General features: G+C 39.5%; 1 protein-coding gene across 1 annotated transcript in view; it reads left to right on the forward strand.

Annotated features, from left to right (window-relative positions):
• Positions 1-27009, forward strand: part of FAM186A (family with sequence similarity 186 member A) — an 81587-nt gene that overhangs the window by 35325 nt on the left and 19253 nt on the right. The window contains exons 3-5 of the mRNA XM_053895341.1: positions 7180-7396; positions 8339-8509; positions 19095-26322. Coding sequence (XP_053751316.1) covers positions 7180-7396; positions 8339-8509; positions 19095-26322 — 7616 coding nt within the window. The remainder of the gene's footprint in view (positions 1-7179; positions 7397-8338; positions 8510-19094; positions 26323-27009) is intronic.

Here is a 27009-nt window from a genome sequence, read left to right on the forward strand (position 1 = left end):
GTCCAAACATTTGCTCAAGTCCCTGCTTTTAATTCTTTTTTTATCCTTTTTTAAAATATTTAATTAATTTATTTAAATTTAAGTTAGTTAACATACAGTGTAGTATTGGTTTCAGGAGTAGAATCCAGTGATTCATCACTTACATACAACACCCAGTGCTCATCCCAGCAAGAGCCCTCCTTAATGTCCACCCCCCATTTAGCCCAACTCCCCACTCACCTCCCCTCCAGCAACCCTCAGTTTGTCTCTGTATTTAGGAGTCTCTTATGGCTTGCCTCCTTCTCTGTCTTTATCTTATTTTTCCTTCCCTTTCCCTATGTCCGTCTGTTTTGTTTCTTAAATTCCACATATGAATGAAATCATATGGTATTTGTCTTTCTCTGACTGACTTATTTTGCTTAGTATAATACACTCTAATTCCATCCACATTGTTGCAAATGGCAAGATTTCATTCCTTTTGATTGCTGAGTAATATTCCATTGTATATATATATATACCACATCTTCTTTACCCATTCAGCAGTCAATAGATATTTGGGCTCTTTCCATAATTTGGTTATTGTTGATCGTGCTACTATAAATATTGGGATGCATGTGTCCTCTTGAATTAGCATTTTTGTATACTTTGGATAAATAACTAGTAGTGCAATACAACCCTGCAATTGCTTTAAATTCTTTATATACCCAGGAGTGGTGTTGCTCGGTCATATGGTAATTTTATTTTTAATTTTTTGAGGAACGACCATAGTGTTTTCCATAGTAGCTACACCATATTATATTCCCACCCACAGTGCACATGGGTTCCAATTTTCTATATCCTCACCAACATTTGTTATTTTCTATTTGGGTTGTGAAGTAATATCTCATTGTAATTTTGATTTGCATTTCCTTAATGATTATGATGTTGAGCTTCTTTTCATATGCTTTCCAGCCATTTGTTTATTTTTTTTGAATGTCTATTTAAATCCTTTGCCCATTTTCATATTGGGTTATTATTTTTTTAATATTGAGTTGTAGAAGTTCCTTAAGTAATATGAATATTAACTCTTTATCAGAGATGTGATTTGCAAATATTTTCTTTGACTTTTCAATCTGTTGTGTCCTTTGATCCATAAAAGTTTTACATTTAATTTAGTCTAATATGTCTATTTTTACTTTTGTTGCCTATGGTTTTGGTGTCAAATCCAAGAACATTGCCAAATCCGATATCGTTAAATTTTCCCTCTATGTTTTCTTCTGTTTTACAACTTTAGGTCTTATGCTTAGGTTTTTTATCCACTTTGAGTTAGTTTTTGTATATTCTTTAAGGTAATGATCCAACTTCATTCTTTTGCATGCATCTCCAGTTTTCCCAGCACCATTTGTTGAAAGACTGCTTTTTTTTTTTTTTTTTTTTTTTCACCATTGAATGGTCTTGGCATCTATCAAAAATCACCCAACCATAGGGGCACCTGGGTGGCTCAGTCTCTTGAGCATCCGACTTTGGCTCAGGTCATGATCTCACAGGTTGTGAGTTTGAGCCCCGCATTGGGCTCTGTGCTGATGGCTCAGAGCCTGGAGCCTGCTTCCAGTTCTGTGTCTCCCTCTCTCTCTGCCCCTTCCCCACTTGTACTCTGTCTCTCTCTCTCAAAAATAAGCATTCAAAAAATTTTTTAAAAAATTAAAAAAAATCATTGACCATATATGCAAAAGTTTATTTCGGGACTCTCTATTCTATTCCCTTGGTCTATATATATGTCTTTATACCAGTACACTGTTCTAATTACCATTGCTTTTGTACTAGGATTTAAAGATGAGAAGTGTGTGGGGCGCCTGGGTGGCATCGGACTTTGGCTTAGGTCATGATCTCATGGTTCATGAGTTTGAGCTCTGCATTGGGCTCCTCACTGGCAGTGCAGAGCCTGCTTGGGATTCTCTCTCTCTCTCTCTCTCTCTCTCTCTCTCTTTGCACCCCCCTCAGAATAAATAAATAAACTTTTTAAAAAATGAGAAGTGTGTGCTGTCCAATTTATTCTTCTTTCTCAAGACCATTTTGGGTATTCAGGGTACCCATATGAATTTTGGAATGGATTTTTCTATTTCTGCAAAAAATATCATGGGAATTTTGATACAGTTTGCATTAAATCTGTAGATTAGTTTTAATGGTATTGATGTCTTCACAATATTAAGTCTTCCAATACATGAACATGGAATGTCTTTCTATTTATTTGTGTTTTCTTTCATTTCTTTTGGTAACATTTTGTAGTGAAAATTACAAATGTACAAGTTTTCCACCTCCTTGATTTATTCCTAGGGTTTTATTCTTTTGATACTATTATAAATGGATTTCTTAATTTCCTTTTCAGATTGTTCATTGTTGGTGTATAATGGCACAATTGATTTTTGTGTGTTATTTCATATCCACAACTTTGGCTGAATACATTTGCTAGTTCTAACAGTTTTTTCATGTGTGGAATCTTTAGGATTTTCTACATATAAGATCATATCACCTGAAAATAGAGACAATTTTATTTCCTCCTTTCCAGTTTGGATATCTTTTATTATTTCTTTTTCTTGCCTAATTGCTTTGGCTAAAACTTACAGTAATACGCTGACTAGAAGTGGTGAAAGTGGGCATTCTTGCCTTGTTCCTGACTTTAAAGGAAAACATTTCAGTCTTTCACTATTGACAATATTATCTCTGGAATTTCATATATGGTCTTTATCATGTTCAGGAAATTTCTTCTTATTCCTAGTTTTTTGTATGTTGTTATCATGAAAAGGTGTTGAATTTTGTCAAATGCTTTTTCTGAATCAATTGAAATGAACATGTGGGGTTTTTCCTAGTGTTCTGTTAATTTGGTATATTTCATTGATTGGCTTTCATATATTGAAACATTCTTGCATTCCAGGAATAAATCCCACTTAGTCATAATGTATAATCCTTTTAATGTGCTGTTGAATTCTGTTTGAGAGTATTCTGTTGAAGATTTTTGCATCAATATTCATCACGGATGTTGGTCTATAGTTCCCTGTCTTTTTCCTTTCTTTCTTGTGGTGTCTTTATCTGACCTTGGTATCAGGGTAATGCTGGCCTCAAAAAATGAGTTAGGAGGTGCTACTACCTCTTTAGTTTTTCTGGAATAATTGATAAAGATTTGGTATTCTTTCTTCTTTGACCACTATGGTATGTGCTAGCTTATAGTGTTATTTTTCATCACTTGGCTTATCAAACTTTGTCTTCACTCTCCTGTGTTCCTGACTTAAATTTTTGCTGCAATTGAGCTTTCCTTCCTTTCTTTCTTTCTTTCTTTCTTTCTTTCTTTCTTTCTTTCTTTCTTTCTTCCTTTGAGGTGACAGCTCAGAGCCTGGAGCCTTCTTCAGATTCTGTGTGTCTCTCCCTGTCTCTGCCCCTCCCCCACTCATGCTCTCTCAAAAATGAATAAACGTTAAAAAATAAAATATTTCAGCATCCCTTTTATTCCTGAGGTGAAATTCATAGATATAATATCTATACTCATACTTTAAATAATTAATATAAATAAATGTGAGGGCAAATAAAAGGAAAGTAATTTCTAATAACAGGCATTTCAGTGTGTAAATTCTAGGCCAACTTCACCAGAAGACATAATAAAGAAGTAGACAGAGGCTTGTACCTATATGTAGAATTAAAATAAATGTGAAAGCTATGAATATAGGTTGATACAAAAGCAGGTTTATCGTACTGATATTATATAACTATTAACGTTAGTGCATTGCTGTTGGTACTATGGTACCAACAGAATGGTAAAATTTGTTGGAGAAATTCTAAAGAACATCTTTCCTTTGATTTACATAATATTTGCATTCCTGGAAACTTCAGTATATAATTAAACTAGGCAAAAAATATTTTGTTTATATTTTAACAGGAGTAAATTTCCAGGCTCAAATAATTATAAACAGATGTTTTTCTTTTTACCTACATGAATGTCTCAGGACAGTCAAAATCTATCCAGGATTGGGCCAGTTCTTCATCGTGTGGACTGTCCACTATAAAATGAGCTAGCATTCCTTAGCACCTTTCACTGAATATCAATAAATCCTTCCTCCCAATCACTGTTGCAACCAAAAATGATTCCCCAAATTCCCAAAGACATGTATGAGGTAGCAATTTACTTTCCTATTGAGAATATTGGTATACAGTTATAAGCAAAATAAATTTGCTGATAGATTCTTGAGAAGGTGAAGTAATGAAATAAAAGTGTTGAGGAATATCTGATACCTGCTTTCCACGGGTGAGGGCTAGGTAAAGAAAAAACAAAAAAGGAACTTCCTTTTACTTACTTGTTTACGGCAGTCATTTATAAAACATTTTCACATATGTTATACATCTCACATCAACTGTAAATTTAGTATCTCCACCATTTTTAAAAGTTTTTTTATTTTCATTCCAGTATAGTTAATATACAGTGTATTCGTTTCTGGTGTATAATATAGTAATTCAACTATTCTATACGTTACTCAGTGCACATCGTGATAAGTGTACTCTTTAATCCCCATCACATATTTTACCCATCTCACCACCCACCTCCTCTATGGTAACCATCAATTTGTTCTCTAAAGTGAAGAGTCTTGATATGTCTCTCTCTTTTTTTCCCTTTGTTTGTTTTGTTTCTTAAATTCCGCATAGGAGTGAAATCATATGGTATTTGTCTTTGACTTATTTCACTTAGCATTATACTTTCTAGCTCCATCCATGTCATTGCAAATGGCATGATTTCATTCTTTTTAAGGCTAATATTCCATTGTGTATATATGCCACATCTTCTTTATCCATTCATCTGTCAATGGACATTTGGGGTGCTTCCATAATTTGGCATTATAAATAATGCTGCTATAAACATAGGGGTGTATATATTTTTTGAATTGGTGTTTTCATTTTCTTTAGGTAAATACTTAGTAGTGCAATTATTAGATCATAGGGCAGTTCTATTTTTAATTTTTTGAGGAACCTCCATATTCTTTTCCACAATGACTGCACCAGTTTGCATTGCCACCAACAGTGCGGAAGCATTCCTTTTCTTCATATTCTCACCAACACTTGTTGTTTCCTGTGTTTTTTATTTTAGCCATTATCACCGGTATGAGGTGGTATCTCACTGTAGTTTTGATTTGCATATCTGTGGTGAAGGGTGATGTTGAGCATCTTTTCATGTGTATGTTGGCCATCTGGATGTCTTGTTTAGAGAAATGTCTGTTCATGTCTGCTGCCCATTTGTTAATTGGATTATTTGGGTTTTGGGTGTTGAGTTGTATCAGTTCTTTATATATTTTGGATACTAACCTTTTACTGGATAGGTCATTTGCAATGCAAATATCTTCTCTCATTCAGTACACTGTCTTTTAGTTTTGTTGGTTGTTTCCTTTGTTGTACACAAGCTCTTAATTTTGATGTAATCCCAATAGCTTATCTTTGCTTTTATTTCCTTTGCTTCAGGAGCTGTATCTAGAAAAATGTTCTATGGCTAATGTCAGAGAAATTATGGCCTGTGTTCTCTTCTAAAATTTTTATGGTTTCACATTTAGGTCTTTAATCCATTTTGAGCTTATTTTTGTGTATGATGTAAGAAAGTAGTCCAAGATCATTCATTTGTATGTAGCTGTTCAGTTTTCCTAACACCATTTGTTGAAGAGACTGTCTTTTTCCCATTGCATAGTCTCGCCTCTTTTGTCAAAGATTAATTGACCTTATAATTGTGGGTTTGTTTCTGGGCTTTCTACACTGTTCCATTGATCTATGTGTCTATTTTTGTGCCAGCACCATACTCTTTTGATTACTACAGCTTTGTGGTATAGCTTGAAATCTTGAATTGTGATGCCTGTAGTTTTGCTTTTTTTTTTTTTTTTTCATGATTGCTTTGGGTATTCAGGGCTTTTTGTGGTTCCACATAAATTTTATAATTTTTTCTTCTAGTTCTATGAAAAATGTTCTTGATATTTTGATAAGGATTGCATTAAATGTGTAGATTGCTTTGGGTAGTTCATACATTTTAGCAATATTTGTTCTTCCAACCCATGAGTAGGGAATGTCTTTCTGTTTCTTTGTGTCATCTTCAATTTCTTTCATCAATATTTTATAGTTTTCAGAGTACAGGTCTTTCACCTCTTTAGATAAGTTTATTCCTAGGTATTTTATTATTTTTGGTGCAATCATAAATAGGACTGTTTCCTTAATTTCTCTGTCTGCTACTTCATTATTAGTGTATAGGAATGCTACTGATTTCTAGGTATTGATATTGTATCCTACAACTTTACTGAATTTATTACTGGTAACAGTTTTTTGTTGTTGTTGTTTTGTTTTGTTGTTTGAGTCCTTAGGGTTTTCTTTTTTTTTTTTTTTTTAAGTTTATTCAGTTATTATTTCTGAGAGAGAGAGAGAGAGAGAGAGAGAGAGAGAGAGAGAGAGAGGGAGAGAGAGCAAGCACAAGTGGGGGTTGGGCAGAGAGAGAGGGAAACAGAATTGAAACAGGCTCCAGGCTCTGGGCTGTCAGCACAGAACCCAATGCAGGGTTTGAAGTCACAAACCAGGGGATCATGACCTGAGCTGAAGTCAGATGCTCAACTGACTGAGCCACCCAGGCACCCCCTTAGGGTTTTCTATATATAGTATCATGTCATATGCAAATAGTGACAGTTTAATTTCATCCTTACCTATATAGATGCCTCATTTCTTTTTCTTCTCTGATTGCTGAGGCTAGTACTTCCAGTATTATGTTCAATAAAAGTGGTGAGAGTGGACATATTTGTCTTGTTCCTGATCTTACAGGAAAAACTTATAGTTTTTCACTATTGAGTATAATGTTCACTATGGGCTTTTCATATACATCCTTTATCAGATTGAGGTATGTTCCCTCTAAACTTTGTTGAGACGTGCCTGGGTGGCTCAGTTGGTTAAGTGTCCAACCCTTGGTTTCAGCTCAGGTCATGGTCTCACAGCTTCATGGGTTTGAGCCCTGCATTAGACTCTGTGCTGACAGTGTGGAGTCTGCTTAGGATTCTCTGTCTCCCTCTCTCTGCCCCTCCTTTACTCATGCTGTCTCTGTCTCTCTCAAAATAAATAAACTTAAAAAAAAAATAAACCCATTTTGTTGAGAATTATGAACAGATGTTTGATTTGTCAATAAACTGAGTATTAATATATTCCCCCTTCTTATTCTTATAGGACATTAATATGCAGCTGGCTGACATACTGCTCAATGTGCAGCGAATAATCAATCGCTACACTGTTGATGAGAATGTGCACTCCGGAAGGAAAATCTCCCTTCCAGAACATAAGAAATGGAGAATAAATTTCCTGGATAAAATAGTTACTTATGCTAAGAACAGTGAAATTAGAGAAAAGACTCTTTTGCACATCCTGGTCTGGTTGGAAGAATGGAGTAAGTTTTCAGAAGTGGTTCAAAGGAAAACCATGAAGTTAATGAAAAAGAGAACAGGATCTATAAGTAAATTTTAAAGGGTTAATCAGACTACCTTTAAAAGAAGACTAAGGAGGTTATTCAGAGAGTTATTGTCCACTGTTTCAGTAAGAATAAAGTAAGCACTATGTAGTCTTGCTTACTTAGTGCCAGCAATTCTGGGCTCCTTGCTTCTCTTCAAGCATGCCAGTATGCGTCTGCCCAGTGTCTTTATGCTTACTATTCCTTTGCCTGGAACACTGTCCACAAGTAGCCATGTGGCTCATTTTCTGCTTATATCTCACTTTAAAATGATGTGTTCTCTGACGATCTCCATTCCCTACTCCCTGGCACTGTCCATTCCTCTTTATTTTTTATTTTTGTCTGTAGCATTTCTTATGATCTGCCATACTATATAATTAATGTTTATATTTTTGTGTTTTGTGTGTCTCCTTTCACTAGAATGCAAGCAGTATGAAGTCAGGGAACTTGTTTTATTCAGTGTTGTATCCTCAACATCTAGAACAATACATGACAAAGGAGACATTTGGCTGAATGAAAGAATGAATAAGCTAAGAATACAAAAAGAATAATTTCATTAAGTTGCAAGAAGTCTCATATAATGAGGGTTTTAAAATACTAGACAACTTATGAAAGGAGTTGAGGTTTAGTTCCTCAATATTAAAACACATGTTCACATTTTAGTTACCAGAGTATTTTCATGTCCAGGATTTACTGTTTAGCTTTCTATTCCAAGCCTCATCCTTCTTCATTTCTTCATAGAGAAAAGCCTCAGAAGAGCAATAAGTGTGAGACACCTATATTCCTCAATACTATATTATGAAGTAGATAGCCGATATTATAAGCTTATATGATTATAATCATTTTTCTACACAAAAATAATTTTTTTTTGCTCTCTTCAAGATGCCATTTTGTCTGAGATGACTGCAATTGATATTGAGGAACACCATCACTGGATAGCAAAAATGGAGTTTTTACCAGAAATGTACAAAGCTATTGAGAGCAATGTCAAGATACTGAGTAGAATTAGTGTATCTTTATTTGAAGAAAAGAAGAGACAAAAGAAAAAAATAAGTAAGGGTGCTTTAAGACATTGGAAACAGATTTGACTGTTTCTAAAAAATGGCTTTATTAAAGTAAAAGTTACATACCATAAAACTCACATATGTTAAATGTAAAATTCAATGACTTTTAGTAAATTTAGAGTTGTGTAGCTATCATCACAATATTTTATTTTATTTTATTTTATTTTATTTTATTTTATTTTATTTTATTTATTTATTTTTTTTAAAGTAGGTTCCATACCCAGCATGGGGCTTGAAGTCATGACCCAGAGATCAAGAGTCTCATGCTCTACTGACTGAGCCAGCCAGCCACCACCACTGCCCCCCTCCCCACAATTCAATTTTAGAACATTTCCTTCATCCTAAAAAAGATCCCTCATGCCCTTTTGCAGTCAATCCTCACTCCCACCCCAGTTCCAAACATACACAAATCTATTTTCTGTCTCAATAAGTTTGCCTTTTTTGGACATTTCATAAGATGGAATCATATTATAGGTAGTCTTTTATATGTGGTTTCTTTTACTTAAATAATGGTTTTGAGGTTCAGCCATGTTATAGGATGTATCAGTAGTTTCTTCCTTTCTATGACCAATTGTATATCATTTTTTGCATATACCATATTTTGTTTACCTACTCACAAGTTCATGGACATTCAGATTATTTTGACATTTGACTTTTGTGAATAATGCTGCTATAAACCCAGATGTATAAGTCTTTGTGTGGATGTATGTTTTCATTTCTTTTGGGTAGATACCCAGGAGTAGAATTTCTGGGTCATTTACCCATTGCTGGTAAGTTTATGCTTATCTTTTAAAGAAATTGTTAACTTATTGCCCAAATGACGGCACTATTTTACGTTCCCATCAGCAATGTATTAAGGTTCCAGTTTCTCCACATCCTCAACACTTTTTATGGACTTCTTTAGGATCGCCTTTCCAAGAGGATGTGTAGTGGTATCCCATTGTGGTTTTATTTTTTTTTTTTAATGTTTATTTATTTTTGAGAGAGAGAGCATGAGTGGGTGAGGTGCAGAGAGAGAGGAGGACAGAGGATCCAAAGCTCCACACTGACAGTAGAGAGCCTGATGCAGGGCTAGAACTCACAAACTGTGAGATCATGCGCTGAGCTGAAGTCCGCCTCTCAACCAACTGAGCCACCCAAGCACTACTCCCCTCCCCCATTGTGGTTTTAAATTGTATTTCCCTAAAGACTGATGATGTTGAGCATCTATCCAGGTGCTTATTAGTCATTCTTATATTTATTTTGCTGAAATGACTATTCAAATGCTTTCCCATTTCTATTATTGAGTTTTAAGAGTCCTTTATGTATTCTGAATACAAGTCTTGAAATGTGATTCTCAGGGACGCCTGAATGGCTCAGTTGGTTAAGTGTCTGACTTCAGCTCATGTCATGATCTTGTGGTTCACGGGTTCAAGCTCAGAGCCTGGAGCCTGCTTCAGATTCTGTGTCTCCCTCTCTGTCTGCCCCTCCCCTGCTTGTGCGCGCACGCGTTCTCTCTCTCTCTCTCAGAAATAAATAAACATTAAAAAAAAGGGGGACGCCTCTGTGGCTCGGTCATTTAAGCGTCTGACCTGGGCTCAGGTCATGATCTCCTGGTTTATGAGTTGGAGCCCCATGTTGGGCTCTGTGCTGATAGCTCAGAGCCTGGAGCCTGCTTCGGATTATGTGTCTCCCTCTCTCTCTGCCTCTCCCTGACTCACACTCTATCTCTCTCTGTCTCTCTCAAAAATAAAGAAACATTAAAAAAAAAAGAAAGAAACGTGATTTTCAAACATTTTCTCTTAATCTTTGGTTTGACTTTTCATTTTCTTAATGGGGCATTTGAAGGCCAATGGTTTTTGATTTTGATGAAGTCAAATCAATTTGTCAATATTTTCTTTTGTGGTTCATGGTTTTAGTGTCATATTAAAAACTTGTATGGGGGGGCGGTGCTTGGCTGGCTCAGGCAGAGGAGCATGTGACTCTTGATCTCAGGGTCATGAGTTTGGGCCCTTCATTGGGTATAGAGATTACTAAAAATAAATAAATAAATAAATAAATAAATAAATAAATAAATAACTTAAAACAAAAACAAAAGCTTGTATTGGTCAGTGTTCAACCAGAGAAGAAGAACCAGTAGGAAATTATCTGTTATCTGTATATCTATGTATCTATCTACCCCATGTGAAGTATTTTGTGGAACATACTTTGTATTCTTTCAATCCTTTTACATTTATTATGACTTGCTTTATAGCCTACCATATGGTCTATCCTGGAGAATGTTCTGTGTGTGTTTGAAAAGATATATTTTGCTTTTGTTGGGTGGAGTGTTCTACAGTTGGTTTATATTGTTGTTTTAGTCTTCTGTATATATCCTTACTGATTTTCTGTCTAGTTGTTCTATTATTAAGAGTGGGATATTGAACTTCCCAACTACTATTACTGAGTTAGCTATTTCTCTCTTTAATTCTGTCTGGTTTTGCTTCCTATATTTTAAGGCTCTGTTATTAGGTGCATATATGTTCATATTGTGATAGCTTACTGATGAACTGATCTTTTTATCATTATAAAATGTCCCTCATTGTATCTAGAACCATTTTCTTTTTGTCTTAAAGTCTATTTTGTTTGATATTAGTCTATTCTCTCCAGCTCCCCTGTGGTTACTGTGCAAGATTGAATCTAAGATATGTTGCTTATCATTGGATCGTGTTGGCTTTTAAATATATATACACACAAAAAAATACACAAATACACATAAAATTGGGCAATCTTTCACTTTTGAGTATTTAATTCTTTCATATTTAATGTAATTGTTGATATGATTGGATTTTTATGTGTTGTGTTGCTGTTTATTTTCCATGTCTCATCTCTTTGTTCTCCTGTTCTTCTTTTACTACTTTTTGTGTTAAACAAATATTTTCTAGTGTACCATTTTAATTCCATTTTCCCCTTATATTTTTGGAGTAATTTCCTTAGTAGCTCTTTAGGGATTGCAGTACACATTTTAAATTATCACAACCTGGGGCGCCTGTGTGGCTCAGTTGGTTAAGCATTGGACTCTTGATTTTGGCTCAGGTCATGATCTCACCATTGGTGAGTTTGAGCCCCATGTTGAGCTCTGCACTGACAGTGTGGAGTCTACTTGGGATTCTCCCTCTCCCTTTCTCTCTGTCGCTCCCCCATTCACTTTCTCTCTCTCTCTCTCTCTCTCTCTCTCTCTCTCTCTCCTCTCTCAAGATAAATACACTTAAAAAAATTATCACAATCTGTTTCAGATTAGTGCTAACTTAATACAAGCAAAATATAGAATTTTTGCTCCATTAGCTCCATTCTCTTCCCCTCCTTTGGATTTTGTCATATATATTACATTTTTATGTATCATAAGCCCAACAACATAGTTCATAATTATTGTTTTATATGATTGTCTTTTTAATCAGTTAAGAGAGGAAAAGAAAGCATATTTTTACCTACATATACTTGTGCTCTTTATTTCTTTGTGTGAATTTGAGTTATCCTCTGGTATCATTTCCTTTCAACCTGAAGGACTTCTTTGTCTTTCTTATAAGGCTGGTCTACTAGCAGCAAATTCTTTCCGTTTTGCTCATCTAGAATGTCTTTATTTCACTTTCATTTTTTAATAGACTTTATTTTGTTAAGGTAGTTTTAGATTTATAAAAAAAAGTGAGAAAATAGTACAGAGAATTCCATATTTCTCCATAGTTTCCCCTATTACTAATATATTATATTAGTATGATACATTTGTTATAATTAACAAACCAGTATTGACACATTATTAACTAAAGTCCATAATTTATGGACTGTAGTCATAATTCCTTGTTTTTACCTAATGTCCTTTTTTGTTTCAGGATTCCATCCAGGGTACCTAATTACATTTAACTGTCATGTCTTCTTAGGCTTTCTTGGCTGTGACAATTTCACAGACTTTTCCTTCTGTTTGATGTTCCTGACACATGTGAGGAGCACCAGTCAGATATATTATATGATGCTCCCCTATGGGAATTTGTCTGGTGTTTTTCTCACATTTACTCTGGGGTTATGGATTTTGAGGAGAAAGATCACAGAGGTAAAGTACCATTGTCATCATACGATTTCAAGGGTACGTACTATCAAATGACTCAATGTTGACCTTGACCACGTGGCTAAAGTAGTGCTTGTCAGGTTTCTCCACTGTAAAGTTACTCTTTTTCTTCATTTTCCATACTTTGCTTTTTTTTTTTTTTCAATTTTTTTATTAAAAAAAAATTTAATGTTTATTTATTATTGAGAGACAGAGACAGAACATGAGCATGGGAGAGGCAGAGACAGGGGAGACACAGAGTCCAAAGCAGGCTTCAGGCTCTGAGCTGTCAGCACAGAGCCTGACGCAGGGCTCGAACTCACAAACCACAAAATCATGACCTGAGCTGAAGTTGGATGCTTAACTGACTGAGCCACCCAGGTGCCCCATAACATATAACATTCTTAAAGATTAGTTCTACTTTCAGAATCCTACAGTGCTTACCCAGAAGTGATATATTTATATTTTTTATCAAACCCTCAGGTTCAACTTTTCACTGACAAAATTCACTATTAAACACACCATGTGTCTTGTAGATACTACTACTTAGATGATTATGTTAGCTATCACCTCTTAATCTTTATTTCATTCTCAATAAAATCATTTGGCTCTGGGCAAGGGAAATAAGAGTTCTGAGTCTATAGTATAGACGGACACATAAAAGTTGCTATCCTATTTCGCTGTGTCCTTATTTCTCTTTTACCTTCTTTCTGTTCTCATTCTCTACTAAGGAACCATGGTTTCTAATAGCAATTACTTTCAACCCATTGTCTCAATTCTGGTTTCCACTATTGTCTTGTTTGCAAGATTACAACAATCTCCACACTAAATTCCTAGTCTCAACTGTCTTTACCCTTCAATCCACTCTCTGTATCACTGCCAAATTTATCATCACTCTCAAAGTTATCTTTTCTTTTTTTTTATTTTTTTTTATTTTTTAATATATGAAATTTACTGTCAAATTGGTTTCCATACAACACCCAGTGCTCATCCCAAAAGGTGCCCTCCTCAATACCCATCACCCACCCTGCCCTCCCTCCCACCCCATACTTTGCTTTTTAAAATAAGTCTATATGTGCAGCCGATACTTAAGGAAAAGGGGATTGTGCTCCTTTTTTAGGATGAATATCTACATAAATTATTTGAAGTTCTTATGTACTATAATTTGTCTCTTCTTCCTCATTTATTAATTTATTCAATTATTTATCTCAAAATGAACTCAGATTTTTTTTGGACTTTGAGTTATAATCCAATACTACTTTATTTACTTGCTTAAGTTGTTCTAGTTTTGGCCATTGGGACCTCTTTCAATTGGTTCCTGTGCCCCTTTAACATAACCTCATCGATGTGGCTTTTTCTTTTTTCTTTCTTTATTTTTATTATTATTAAATAATTTTTTTAAATGTTTATTTATATTTGAGAGAAAGAGAAAGACAGTGCATGAACAGGGCAGTGCAGAGAGAGAGAGAGACAGAAACAGAATCCAAAGCAGGCTCCAGGCTCTTAGCTGTTAGCACAGAGCCAGACACAGGGCTTGAACTCACAAGCTGTGAGATCATGACCTGAGCCGAAGTCAGACGCTCAACCAACTGAGCCACCCAGGTGCCCCTTTCTTTTTTATTTTTTTAGCACTTCCCTACTTTCTGGCACTACAAGATGCTTCAGGTTCATCTCGAATATATCCTGCTCCAGTCTTATAATCTGTCATTTCTTCAAGGATTTCTGGTTACTTTTAGTAGAGAATAGTATTAAAAAGCAAGGTCTGGTTGCTAGGTGTGTTCATTGCTACTGGGCTGTCATTTCTGTTCAGTCCTCTCATTTGACTGAACAAAAAATATATGTGTGTGTGTGTGTGTGTGTGTGTGTGTGTGTGTTTGTGTGTGTGTGTGTAGAGCCAATGCAGTTACACATATCTATTAATATGTATATATATTATCATCTGTAACTACTTTAAACTAAACATAAGTTTATAGTGATTTCTCTAATTTTAATTCATTATCACACATAGATCATTCCAGTTTCTTCCCCTTGCTTATCTATAAATTATGACAAACAATAAGAAACTTGCTCCTACCATCTACTTCACTTAATTGCTCGATTCCAGTATACACGCATAGCAGTATCAGAATTATTAACCCATACCCTAGTGGGAAATAACTTATCTACTAGAGTACAGCACTTTGTCTTCAGTCTTACGGACTCCATTCATTTCCGGTTACTTATAGGTCAGCACTCCCTGCATCCTCTCATTCCTTTCAGTGAGGTTTTGTCATACATTTCTTATATTGTTAGATTGTCATATCACAGTCTACATTCCTTCCTGGGATCCCCTGACCTCTTAAAAGGGTATTTAAAAATTTTGTATACATTAAGTTTCACTCTTTGTGCTATAGAGTTCTACTGGGTTTGACAAATGTATATTGTCATGTAGCCACCCTTATAGTATCATACAAAATAGTTTTTCCACCCTAAAAATGCCCTGTGATTCACTTATGTATTCTTCCCCTCTTTCCCCAAGTCCCTGGTACTGATAATTTTTTATGTCCCCATAGTTTTTTTTTTTTTACTTTTTTTTTTTTAACCTTTACTTATTTCTGTGACAGAGAGAGACAGAGCATGAACAAGGGAGGGTCAGAGAGAGAGGGAGACACAGAATGTGAAACAGGCTCCAGGCTCTGAGCTGTCAGCACAGAGGCCGATGCGGGGCTCAAACTCATGGGCTGTGAGATCATGACCTGCGCCGAAGTCGGACCCTTAACTGACTGAGCCACCCAGGTGCCCCTATGTCTCCATAGTTTTGGTTTTCCAAGGATGTTATATAATTGGAATCATGTAGTATGTAGCTTTTTCAGACTGGCTTGTGTCACTTAGCAATATACATTTAAGGTTCCTCCCTATCTTTTTGTGGCCTAATAGCTTATTTCTTTTTACTGCTGAATAATATTCCATTGTACAGATGCACCACAGCTTGTTTATGTGGTTGCTTCCAGGTTTTGGTGACTAAGAATAAAACTGCCATACACACACACACACACACACACACACACACACACTTTCTCATGGACATGTTTTCGAATTAATTATGTAAAAACCTAGGAACATGATGGCTAGATCATTTGATAAGATTACATTACTTTGTAAGTAACTTTGTAAGAAACTGCCAAACTGTCTTTCCAAGTAGATGTACCATTTCTCATTCCCACCATTTTTCAACAGGAGTTCTTGTCACTCCCTGTACTTGTTAGCAATTGGCATTACTGGTTTTTTGGATTTAGCCATTTTCAGAAATGTGTAACATATTTCATTGTTGTAATTTGCAATTCTTTTTTTTCAAGTTTTTACTTAAATTCTAGTTAGTTAACATATAATATAAATTGGTTTCAGAAGTAGAATTTAGTGATTCATCTCTTACATATAACACCCAGTGCTTATCACAAGTGCCCTCCTTAATACCCATCACCTATTTAGACTATTCCTTACACAGTGCCCCTCCCCTCAGTTTGTTCTCTATAGTTAATAGTCTCTTATGGTTTGTCTTCCTCCTTTTTTTTTTTTTTTTTTGGTTTTCTCTTTCTCCTATGTTCATCTGTTTTGTTTCTTAAATTCCACATGAATGAAATCATATGGTATTTGTCTTTCTCTGACTTATTTCACTTAGCATAATACACTCTAGCTCCATCAATATTGTTGCAAATGACAAGATTTCATTCTTTTTTTTTTTGGCTGAGTAATATTCCATTGTATATATATCGCACATCTTCTTTATCCACTCATCAGTCAATGGACAATTGGGCTCTTTCCATAATTTAGTTATTACTGATAATGTTGCTATAAGTATTGGGGTGCATGTGTCCCTTCGAATCAGTATTTTTGTATCTTTGGGTAAATATCTAGTAGTGCAATTGCTGGGTTGTAAGGTAGTTCTATTTTTAACTTTCTAAGGAATCTCCATAGTGCTTTCCAGAGTGGCTACAACAGTTTCCAATTCTCTAATGACAGATGACACTGAACATCTTTTCATATCCTTAGTTGCCATCTGTATGTCTTATTTCTTGCCTTCATTAAAAAGAAAAATAACAGGTTACATCCTTTGATTACTTTGAAAATAGTTATTTCATGGAATGGATCTGATAGAAATTCTGTAATACATTTACAGAAGTGTTGAAAACACATGGATATATGAGTGTTCACTGCAAGCCACATTTACAGGAGTGTTATTTCAGTGAGTAATGTAATATATTTAGAGAACTGTTTAAAAACACATGCAATAAGGATGATTACAAGAGCTGTATGTGCATACTACTTTGAGAAGAGTGTTATTTCAAGGAATGGATGTAATAGAAATTCTGTAATCCATTTAGAGAAGTCTTTAAAGACACTTATAATGAGGATGGTTATGAGAGTTCCATGTGCATGGTACTTTGGGAAGAGTGTTATTTCAGGGAATGGATGTTTTACCTTCATTTTTTGAAGGATAGTTTTCCTGGATATAGAATTCTTGGTTAGCAGTATTATTCTTTCACCACTTTGAATAGTCATCCCACTGTGTTTGGGCCTCTTGTTTCTAATCAGTGGTAAGCTGTAAAATTTACTATGGCTCCCCTATGCTTTGATTTTTTAGTCTCCTTTGATTGTGATAAGTCATTTTTATCTTTTTACTTTAAAGATTCTTTGTCTGGCTTTCAACAATTGACTATGATGTATCTAGGTATGGATCTTTTTGTATTTATCTTAGAGTTCAATGATCTTCTTGAATGTGTAGATTAATGTTTTTCATCAAATTTGGGATGATTTGGCCATTATTATTTCCTCAATATTTTTTTAAAAAGTTCATTTATTTTTGTAAGTGTTTTTAATGTTTATCTATTTATTTTTGAGACAGAAAGAGAGCAAGTCGGGGAGGGGCAACGAGACGGGGGGAGAGAGAGCATCCCAAGCAGGGTCTGTGCTGTTAGCACAGAGCCAGATGCAGGACTTGAACTCATGAACCATGAGATCATGACCTGAGCTGAAATCAAGACTTGGACTCTTAACCGACTGAACCATCCAGGCACCCCCAAAACTGGACATTTTAGATGACATATTATAGCAACTTTAGAGTCTGACTTCCCCTATAACCTCCAGGGTTTCTTTTTGCTCCTTTTTTCCTTTGCTTTTTAGTGATTTGTCTGGATTAATGCAGTAAAGTCTGTCTCCCCAACAGTGTGTGGCTGCTGACACCTTTGCTCAGTTATTTTTTTCCCCTCATTTTTGTTTATATTTTAAAGCTTGAATTCCTAGGGGTCACCTTTGGGTCAGCATAACTTAGTGGTCAATAACTGGCCAATCATTAAGTGATCCAGATTGATCCAGTAAGGCTTCTATTCTTTGCTAATGGATCTGTGTGTGAGTTAAGGAAGTATTGTTTTAGACAATGTCCCTAGGCATGTGTTTTTTCCCTGCTTTATTCAAGATCAAATCAGCCCCCTCAGGCAGTAGAGCTTCAAGGCTTGACTCACTCTTGCAGAACTACCAGGTAACATGGCTTGGGGGAGTTGGAAACAGAAGAAGCTCCAGGCTAAAACATCACAGACTTCCAGTTCTTACTGAAGTTTAGTAATTTTTCTTGAAAAAAATGTTTACCATTTTGTTGTATGCTTGCAGTCAATTTCCAAAGTCCTAAAATCATTGGTTTGGGCAGTTTTGTCAAGTTTTATCATTGCTTTTATGGGAAAAAATTTTGCCGAGTTTCTCATTCAGCCATTCTGGAAATCCCTTCAAATGTTTGACTTTTTTCTGCTCTTTTGTGACTCTTCTGAAAGAACCAAGACTGACTGTGATTCAGAAAAGTGAGAAAAGAAGGACAGGAACCTAAGAAAGAAAATGGAAAGCACCAAACATAATCAAAGCCAAAGGAAAGTTTTGGCTTATGTTATATCTAATCCCAAACTTATAACTGAAGGTAAGCTGAGATCATAACTAAAGACCAAAGACTAAATTTTGGAAGCAAAATTCTAGGTAATTGTGGGAAAAAATAATACTATTTACTTTGGAGGTAAAGGTTTTTTTGTTGTCTTTTTTTTAAGATTTTATTTTTAGGGGCACCCATGTGGCTTAGTCAGTTGAGCATCTGACCCTTGATTTCAGCTCAGGTCATGATCTCACAGTTGTGAGACTGAGCCTTGCACTGGGCTCCATGCTGAGTGTGGAGCCTGCTTAAGATATTCTCTCTCTCTCTCTCTCTCTCAAAAAAATAAATAAATAAAATAAAAATAAAATCTTTTTTTTTTCTTTTTCTTCTTAAGTAATCTCTACACCCAACATGGGGCTCAAACTCACAACCTTGAGATCAAGAGTCATATGCTCTATAGACTGAGCCAGTCAGGTGCCCCATTGGAGCCAAAGCTTTCTGATGAATCCTTATCCTATACTTATCCATAATTTAGGCTAAATTCCTAGGCTTTAGCATAGATAGAGCACCACACAGAAGAAGAAATGCAATCTCATTATTTTATGTTTTGTGGTTTTTTTCCTCCAGCATCTAGAGGTACTCTATGGAAATCTTGGAAAGAAAGGGTTATAAAGCGACCTGCAACAGCTCATGCTTTAAGACCAGATCAGATGATTAGTGATGAATTTGCAACAAATACAAAGGTTTCAGAAATCCAAGATATGCTACAGGAACTCATAAACACTGCAATGTTCAATAAATTGGAAAACAATGCTATTAAATATATATCATCAACAATAGTAAACCTTTCTAAAGCTTTGAAAACACTGAATGATGAAGTAAAAGTTTTTATCCTCCAAAGTGCTAATATGTATACAAATGAGACAAGTGAAAAAGAAAAAGAGCTCTCTCTGAAAATAATACGAGATCTCAGTGAACAAAATGAAATACTTCAGCAGAAACTTCAAGATGCAGAAGAAAAATATGAACAATTTATTCAGTCCAAAGGTATTGTAGAGCAACAACTACCTACAGCATTACCCACATCAACCTTGAAAGCGTTGCCTGAGCTTTCTCCACAATCATCCATTGCCATTAGCAAAACTGACATAGAAGACAGTATGGAAAATATTTTGGCTAAAGAATTTGAAAACATTATAGACGAGGCCCAAACCCAAGAGACCAAAGCCTTGGGGATCCAGTGGGACTCAGCATTTTCATATACAGCCCCAGCTGAAATGACCCCAGATTTAATTGAACAGCAATACCCTTTACCTGAAAAAAACCAAAAAGAGTCTTCTGCAGGTATCACTGAAGATAAGGTGTCACTGAAGAAAGATGATGACCAGTATCAATCACAGAAGAAAAAGCAAATTAAAGGCTCATCTATGGATGAGACCTCTGGATCACATCTGAGTGATGATAAAGGTAAACAGAAAGAGACCAAACTTGATCATGACTTGGAGCTACAGGCACTGGAAAAGAATAGAAAAGAAATGAAATCCTTTTCTGAAGCCAAACCAAAGTCATTTGCAGAATCAAAAAGTCGCTATGTCCCTACTGATTACCCTTCTACTGACACAAAAAGACAAAGTGGCAAAAGTGGAACAGGTCGTATGTGGGAAAGACTCAGGAAGGTCAAACCTGAATATTCACATGACAAAAGCCAGATTTCTTCAGAGAATAAAGAAGAACCCACCACCGAGTCAATGGACAAAGAGAGCAAAAGTGAGATGAGTAGCCAAGAAGAGCAATTCAAATTGACTGAACTTGGTTATTCCTCTGAGAAAATGAAAACAAAAGGGAAGAAACATCAGATCTCTCCAAGAACCACCACAAGCAAAGAGGGGAAAACTGAGGATATCATAGTCTTAGCCAAGAAATTCAAGTCTCCTGAACTTGTTAAATCACAATCTAGGATAGCAAAAGAGACTTCGGAATCTATGAGAGTTCTAGAAAGCCCAGATGGCAAAAGTGAAGAGAGTAACCTAGAAGAATTTCAAAAAGCTATAATGGCTTTCCTAAATGAGAAAATTGATAACATAGGAAAGCCTTTGGATAAAAAGGCTGTGCCAAAAGAGGGGTTATTATTAAAAACAGCAGAGGTCGAAAAATTAGAAATCATAAAGGCAAAAATGGAGGAATACTTCCAAACTGTGGCTGAAACTGTGGCAAAAATCTTGAGAGAATACAAAGATATAAAAAATGCAGGACAAGTTGGAGAGAAACCTATGAAACGAAAAAAGAAAGTCTCATTTATGCCAGGATTGCATTTTCAGAAGCCAATTAGTGCAAAGGCTGAAATTAGCACCTTACTCTCATCTAAGAGCATGGACCCATTAATTGACAATTTAATACAAATGATCTTGACTGAAATAGAAGGTGAAAGAGATGCTCTAGTAGCCTCAACAGTAGGGAGACACCACAAGGAAAGGGAAAAACAGAGGTGGGATGAATATTTGCAAGAAGGTCAAGAAAAAGTATTTGGTGAGGGTCTCAAACACCATTTGCAAGAGGAAGGGAGTTTCTGGAAGAAGAGCCATGAGCTGATAAGTAAAAAATTGGAGAAGGAAGAGTCATGGCTCCAAATGAAGGAGAGAAAGCAAAGGCAACAGAAGCAGAAATGGTGGCAGGAAGAGGAAGCATGGAAGGAACAACAAAAACAGACTAAGCAAGATGACGAGCAAATGCAAAGAAAAGAGAAAGAATATCAGAAGACAAAACAGCAGCAGCTGGAGGCATGGAATCAAGAAATGGAAGAACAATTGGTACCCCTGGAGGAGGAGGAGGAGGAGCAGATGAGGCCAGTTCAGAAGGAACTGAGACACCCGAAGCTAGAAATAAATAGGGAGAAAGAAGAGAAGCAGAAGCCAAGGAGAAACATAGAAGACCATGGAAGGCAGAAGCAGAAAAAGACAAAGGATCAGAGGAAGATCAATGAGAAAAATTCTGACACACTAGAAAAGATGCTCATCCAAACTTCAGTGACAGTGTCTCCCAAATGGAAGAGCATACCGAAAGTAGCATCCCAGTTACACCAAAGAAAAGCGTTCCATGGACATCTGAAGACATTAGAAAATTTTGCTGACGGAAAGCACCCTATACCAATCACTCCTTCTCCATCGACACAATCGCCATCACCTGGGGCCTTTCCAATTTCTGGACAGTCTCCCACAAAGACCCTCACTCTAACTCCTCAACAGGCCCAGGAACTGGAGATCACTATCACCCCTCAAAAGGCCAAAGAACTAGGCATCACTGTGGCCCCAGAACAGGCCCAGGCACTGGGGATCAGTCTTACCCCTGAGCAGGCCCAGGAAATGAGCATCACTGACACTCTTCAAAAGGCATTGGGGATCACTGTCACTCCTCAACAGGCTCAGGCACTTGGGATCCCTCTCACTCCTGAGCAGGCCCAGGCACAGGGGATCACTCTCACCCCTCAGCAGGCACAGGCCTTGGGAATCACTCTCACCCCTGAGCAGGCCCAGGCACTCAGGACCACTGTCACTCCTCAGCAAGCCAAGGCACAAGGGATCACTCTCACCCCTCAGCAGGAACAGGCACTGGGGATCACTTTCATACCTGAGCAGACCCATGAACTGGGGTTCACCTTCACTGATAAGCAGGCACAGGCACATGGGATCACTCTCACCCCCAAGCAGGCCCAGGAATTGGGGATCACCCTCACTTATGACCAGGCCCAGGCACTGGGGACCACTGTTATTCCTCAGCAATCTCAGTCACAGGGGATCACGCTCACCCCCGAGCAGGCCCATGAACTGGGGTTCACCTTCACCGAGGAGCAGACCCTGGCACAGGGTATCACACTCACCCCTGAGGGGGTCAAGGCACCGGGCATTACTGTCACCCCTGACCAAGTACAGGAAATGGGGATCACTGTCACCCCTCAGCAGGCACAGGCACTGGAGATCATGGTCACTCCTGAGCAGTCACAGACACAGGGCATCACTCTCACTTCTGAGCAGGCCCAGACACAGGGGATCACTCTTACCCCTGAGCAGGCACAGGCAGGGGGGATCACTCTAACATCTCAGCAGGCCCAAGCACTGGGAATCACTCTGAGCCCTGAACAGGCCCAGACCCAGGGGATCACTCTCACCCTTGAGCAGGCCCAGGCACTGGGGATCACTCTGACCCCTCAGCAGGCACAGGCAGGGGGGATCACTCTCATCCCTCAGCAGGCCCAGGCAATCACTCTGACCCCTCAGCAGCCCCAGGCACTGGGGATCACTCTCACCCATGAGCAGGCACAGGCACAAGGGATCACTCTCACCCCTGAAAAGGCCCAGGCACAGGGGATCACTCTCACCCCTGAGCAGGCACAGGTACTGGGGATCACTCTGACCCCTCAGCAGGCACAGGCAATCACTCTGACCCCTCAGCAGGCCCAGGCACAGGGGATCACTCTGACCCCTGAGCAGGCCCAGGCAGGGGGGATCACTCTCACTCCTCAGCAGGCCCAGGCACAGGCGATCACTCTGACCCCTGAGCAGGCCCAGGCAAAAGGGATCACTCTCATCCCCAAAAAGGCCCAGGCACAAGGGGTCACTCTGACCCCTGAGCAGGCACAGGCACAAGGGATCAGTCTCACCCCTGAAAAGGCCCAGGCACAGGGGATCACTCTCACCCCTGAAAAGGCCCAGGCACAGGGGATCACTCTTACCCCTGAGCAGGCCCAGGCACAGGGGGTCACTCTGACCCCTGAGCAGGCCCAGGCACAAGGGATCCCTCTGATCTCTCAGCGGGCCCAGGCATGGGGGAACACTCTCACCCCTGAAAAGGCCCAGGCACAGGGGATCACTCTCACCCCTCAGCAGGCACAGGCACTGGGGATCACTCTGACCCCTCAGCAGGCACAGGCACAAGAGATCACTCTGACCCCTGAACAGGCCCAGGCACTGGGGATCTCTCTCACCCCTGAGCAGACCCAGGCACAGGGGGTCACTATGACCCCTGAGCAGACCCAGGCACAGGGGATCTCTCTCACCCCTGAGCAGGCCCAGGCACAGGGGATCTCTCTCACCCCTGAGCAGGCCCAGGCAGGGGGGATCACTCTCACCCCTCAGCAGGCCCAGGCAATCAATCTGACCCCTCAGCAGGCCCAGGCACAGGGGATCACTCTCACCCCTGAAAAGGCCCAGGCACAGGGGATCTCTCTCACCCCTCAGCAGGCCCAGGCACAGGGGATCACTCTCACCCCTGAGCAGGCCCAGGCACAGAGAATCACTCTGACCCTTCAGCAAGCCCAGGCACAGGGGATCTCTCTCACCCCTGAGCAGGCCCAGGCACAGGGGGTCACTATGACCCTGGAGCACACCCAGGCACGGGGGATCCCTCTCGTCCCTGAGCAGGCCCAGGCCCAGGCAATCACTCTGACCCCTCAGCAGGCCCAGACACAGAGGATCACTCTGACCCCTGAGCAGGCCCAGGCACAGGGGATCTCTCTCACCTCTGAGCAGGCCCAGGCACTGGGGATCACTCTGACTCCTCAGCAGGCACAGGCACGGGGGGTCACTCTCACCCCTCAGCAGGCACAGGCAATCAATCTGACCCCTCAGCAGGCCCAGGCACAGGGGATCACTCTGACCGCTGAGCAGGCCCAGGTACTGGGGCTCACTCTGACCCCTCAGCAGGCACAGGCAGGTGGGATCACTCTGACCCCTCAGCAGGCCCAGGCACAGGGCATCACTCTCACCCCTGAGCAGGCACAGGCACTGGGGATCTCTCTCACCCCTGAGCAGGCCCAGGCACAAGGGATCACTCTGACCCCTCAGCAGGCCCAGGCACGGGGGATCACTGTGACCCTTGAGCAGGCAGAGGCACTGGGGATCACTCTCACCCCTGAGCAGTTCAAGGCATTGGTGGTCACCCTCAGCCCTGAGAAATGCCAGGGCTTGGGTTTCATACACACCCTTGAGAAAGTTCATGCATGGGAGTCTCCTCTCACTGCATCACAGGCCCAGAAATTGGGTGTCCCTATCACTCCAGAAAATGCCTGGGTCTCAGCTGTCACTCTTACCCCTGAACAGACCCAAGCTTTGGGTGCCCCTCTCTCTTTAGAACAGGCTCAAGCATTAGGTATTTCTCTCTGTCCAGAACACTTCTGGGAATCAGATAAATCAGACAAATCCCATGTCTTAGGATTTCCCCTTACCCTTGAGCAAGTCCAGCCTTTGGGAGCTCCCTTCATTCCAGGACAATCCCATCCCATGGGGGTAGATGACCTAAAATCAAGAGCACCTCTCATTAATGAACAGCTCTCACCACTTGGGGTCCATCCTCTTTTAGAACACACCCTGAAAGTTGGGATTGTGCCTGTTACCGATAAATCTGTCACACCAAGTGCTCCTCACATTTCTAAGAAGTTACCCACATTGGATCCTTCCAGTCTTAGATCACTTCAAAAATTGAAGGCTTCTGTCCTTCCTAGGCAATCCCCAGCATCTGCTGCTATTGCTGAGAAATCCTCTGCATTGGAGGTCTCTCCTATTCCTTTGCAGATATCACACTCTCCTCTCTCCCAAGTCCCTGGTAAATCACTAGGAGTGAGAATTCGTTCTGAGCCTGGGAAACTCCTTGCACCACAGACTTTTCCTTCCTCTAAACAGACCCTGTTTTCTAAAGGTCAATCCACCTCTGTTGAGTTTGTAGCACCAGAGGTCCCACTGACTCCTGAGAAATTTCCCATAGCTGAGACCCTGCCAACTTTAGGGCAGCCTCTTACACTGGAGACCCTTCTCGGCCCTCAGCAGTTCTTTTCCTCTTGGGGCTCTAGGACTCCTCAGCTACCTCTGATATCAGAAGCCCCTCTGGCCTCCAGGCAGCCCCTTATATCTGGAGTCCCACTCACCTCTGCACAGATTCCTGATCTCTTGGCTCCTCTTTCTCCTAGGAAGCCCTTGGTTCCTGGAACCTCTTCCATCCATGGGGAGCTCCTGGAACCTAGACCCTTAACACTCTCTGAGCAGCCCCAGGCATTCCAGCCCGCTGCTACCTGTGAGCAATCTCACTATCTACAAGCCCCTTCTCCCCTTGGGCAGCGTCAAGCTTCCCCACTGTGGATCCCTCCCACCCCTGGGCATCTTCCAACATTATGGACCTCTCCAACTCCTGGAAAGCCCCTGAAAGATTTGTCCTCTTCTGTCTCCAAGAAAAGTAAGGAAAGATTGGCAATTATTTCTTCTCTGAAACCTAATTCAGCATTTGTTCATCCCAGTGCTACTGATTTCAAGGTAACTCAAGCCCCTTTCACCACTAAGAAGTTCCAAGTATCAGAGGCGTCTGACACTTTGGAAGAAATCCCGATATGCCATGATCCTATTGCCATGGAACAATTTAGAACATTTCAGTCCTATCTCACCAATTACAGGACACCAGTATCACAAACCCCTTACATTCCGACTCTCATGAAGCCTATAACATCACTACCCTCTCTTACGACTAAACTACCCAAAACATCACAGATCTCATCTTCTGAATGGGACCAGAAATCCAAGTTCTCCCCTATAGACAAGTCCTGGATACTGACTTCAGTTTCAGGTACCAAGAAACCCAAGATGCTAGTGCCCCCTTCCACTCCCCAAGAGCTCAAAGAGCAGAGATATTTTGTTGATGTAGAGGCTCAGAGAAAGAACCTGATACTCTTAAATCAGGCCACAAAAGCTTCTGGACTTCCTTCACAACTACACACAACAGCTAGGAATCTCATAATTGAGACACTTCATACGGACACAGTTCGGCTGGGATACTTATTCCGCAAGTACATTGCTTACAGGCTGATCCAGCGTGCAAGGTAGATGTAATATTGGAGGTTCAGTTTTCTGGTTTAGTCCTGATTTTAAATATCCTCCCTTCATTGCTCTATAAGTATATACATGTTTGTCGGATTAGATGTTCTAAAATATTCTCTCTCTCTTTTTTAATTTTTAATGTTTATTTCCATTTGAGAGACAGAGAGAGACAGAGTGTGAGCAGGTGAGGGGCAGAGAGAGAGGGAGACACAGAATCTGAAGGAGGCTTCAGGCTCCAAGCTGTCAGCACAGAGCCCGACGAGGGGCTTGAACTCACAAACTGTGAGATCATGACCTGAGTGAAGTCGGACACTTAACCGACTGAGCCACCCAGGAGCCCTTCTCTCTTTTTTTTAATGCTTATTTTTGAGAGAGAGACAGAGCGTGAGTGGGAGAGGGGCAGAGAGAGAGACACACACAGAATCTGAAGCAGGCTCTAGGCTTTGAGCTGTCAGCATAGAGCCTGACACGGGGCTCAAACTCACAAACCGTGAGATCATGACCTGAGCCAAAGTCAGATGCTTAACCAACTGAGCCACCCAGGTGCCCCTAAAACATTCTCTTACAGAAGGTCTGTGGAATGAAGCCTATTTAAGATAGCAAAAGGAGATATATCTTTTTGGAAATAAAAAATGTTATATGATCTATTTCATCCATTTATATCTCTAGCAGAGATGCTCAGATATATT

This window comes from Panthera pardus, unplaced genomic scaffold, assembly GCF_024362965.1.
Source record: "Panthera pardus isolate Hobbes unplaced genomic scaffold, ASM2436296v1 HiC_scaffold_6, whole genome shotgun sequence".
NCBI lineage: Eukaryota > Metazoa > Chordata > Mammalia > Carnivora > Felidae > Panthera > Panthera pardus.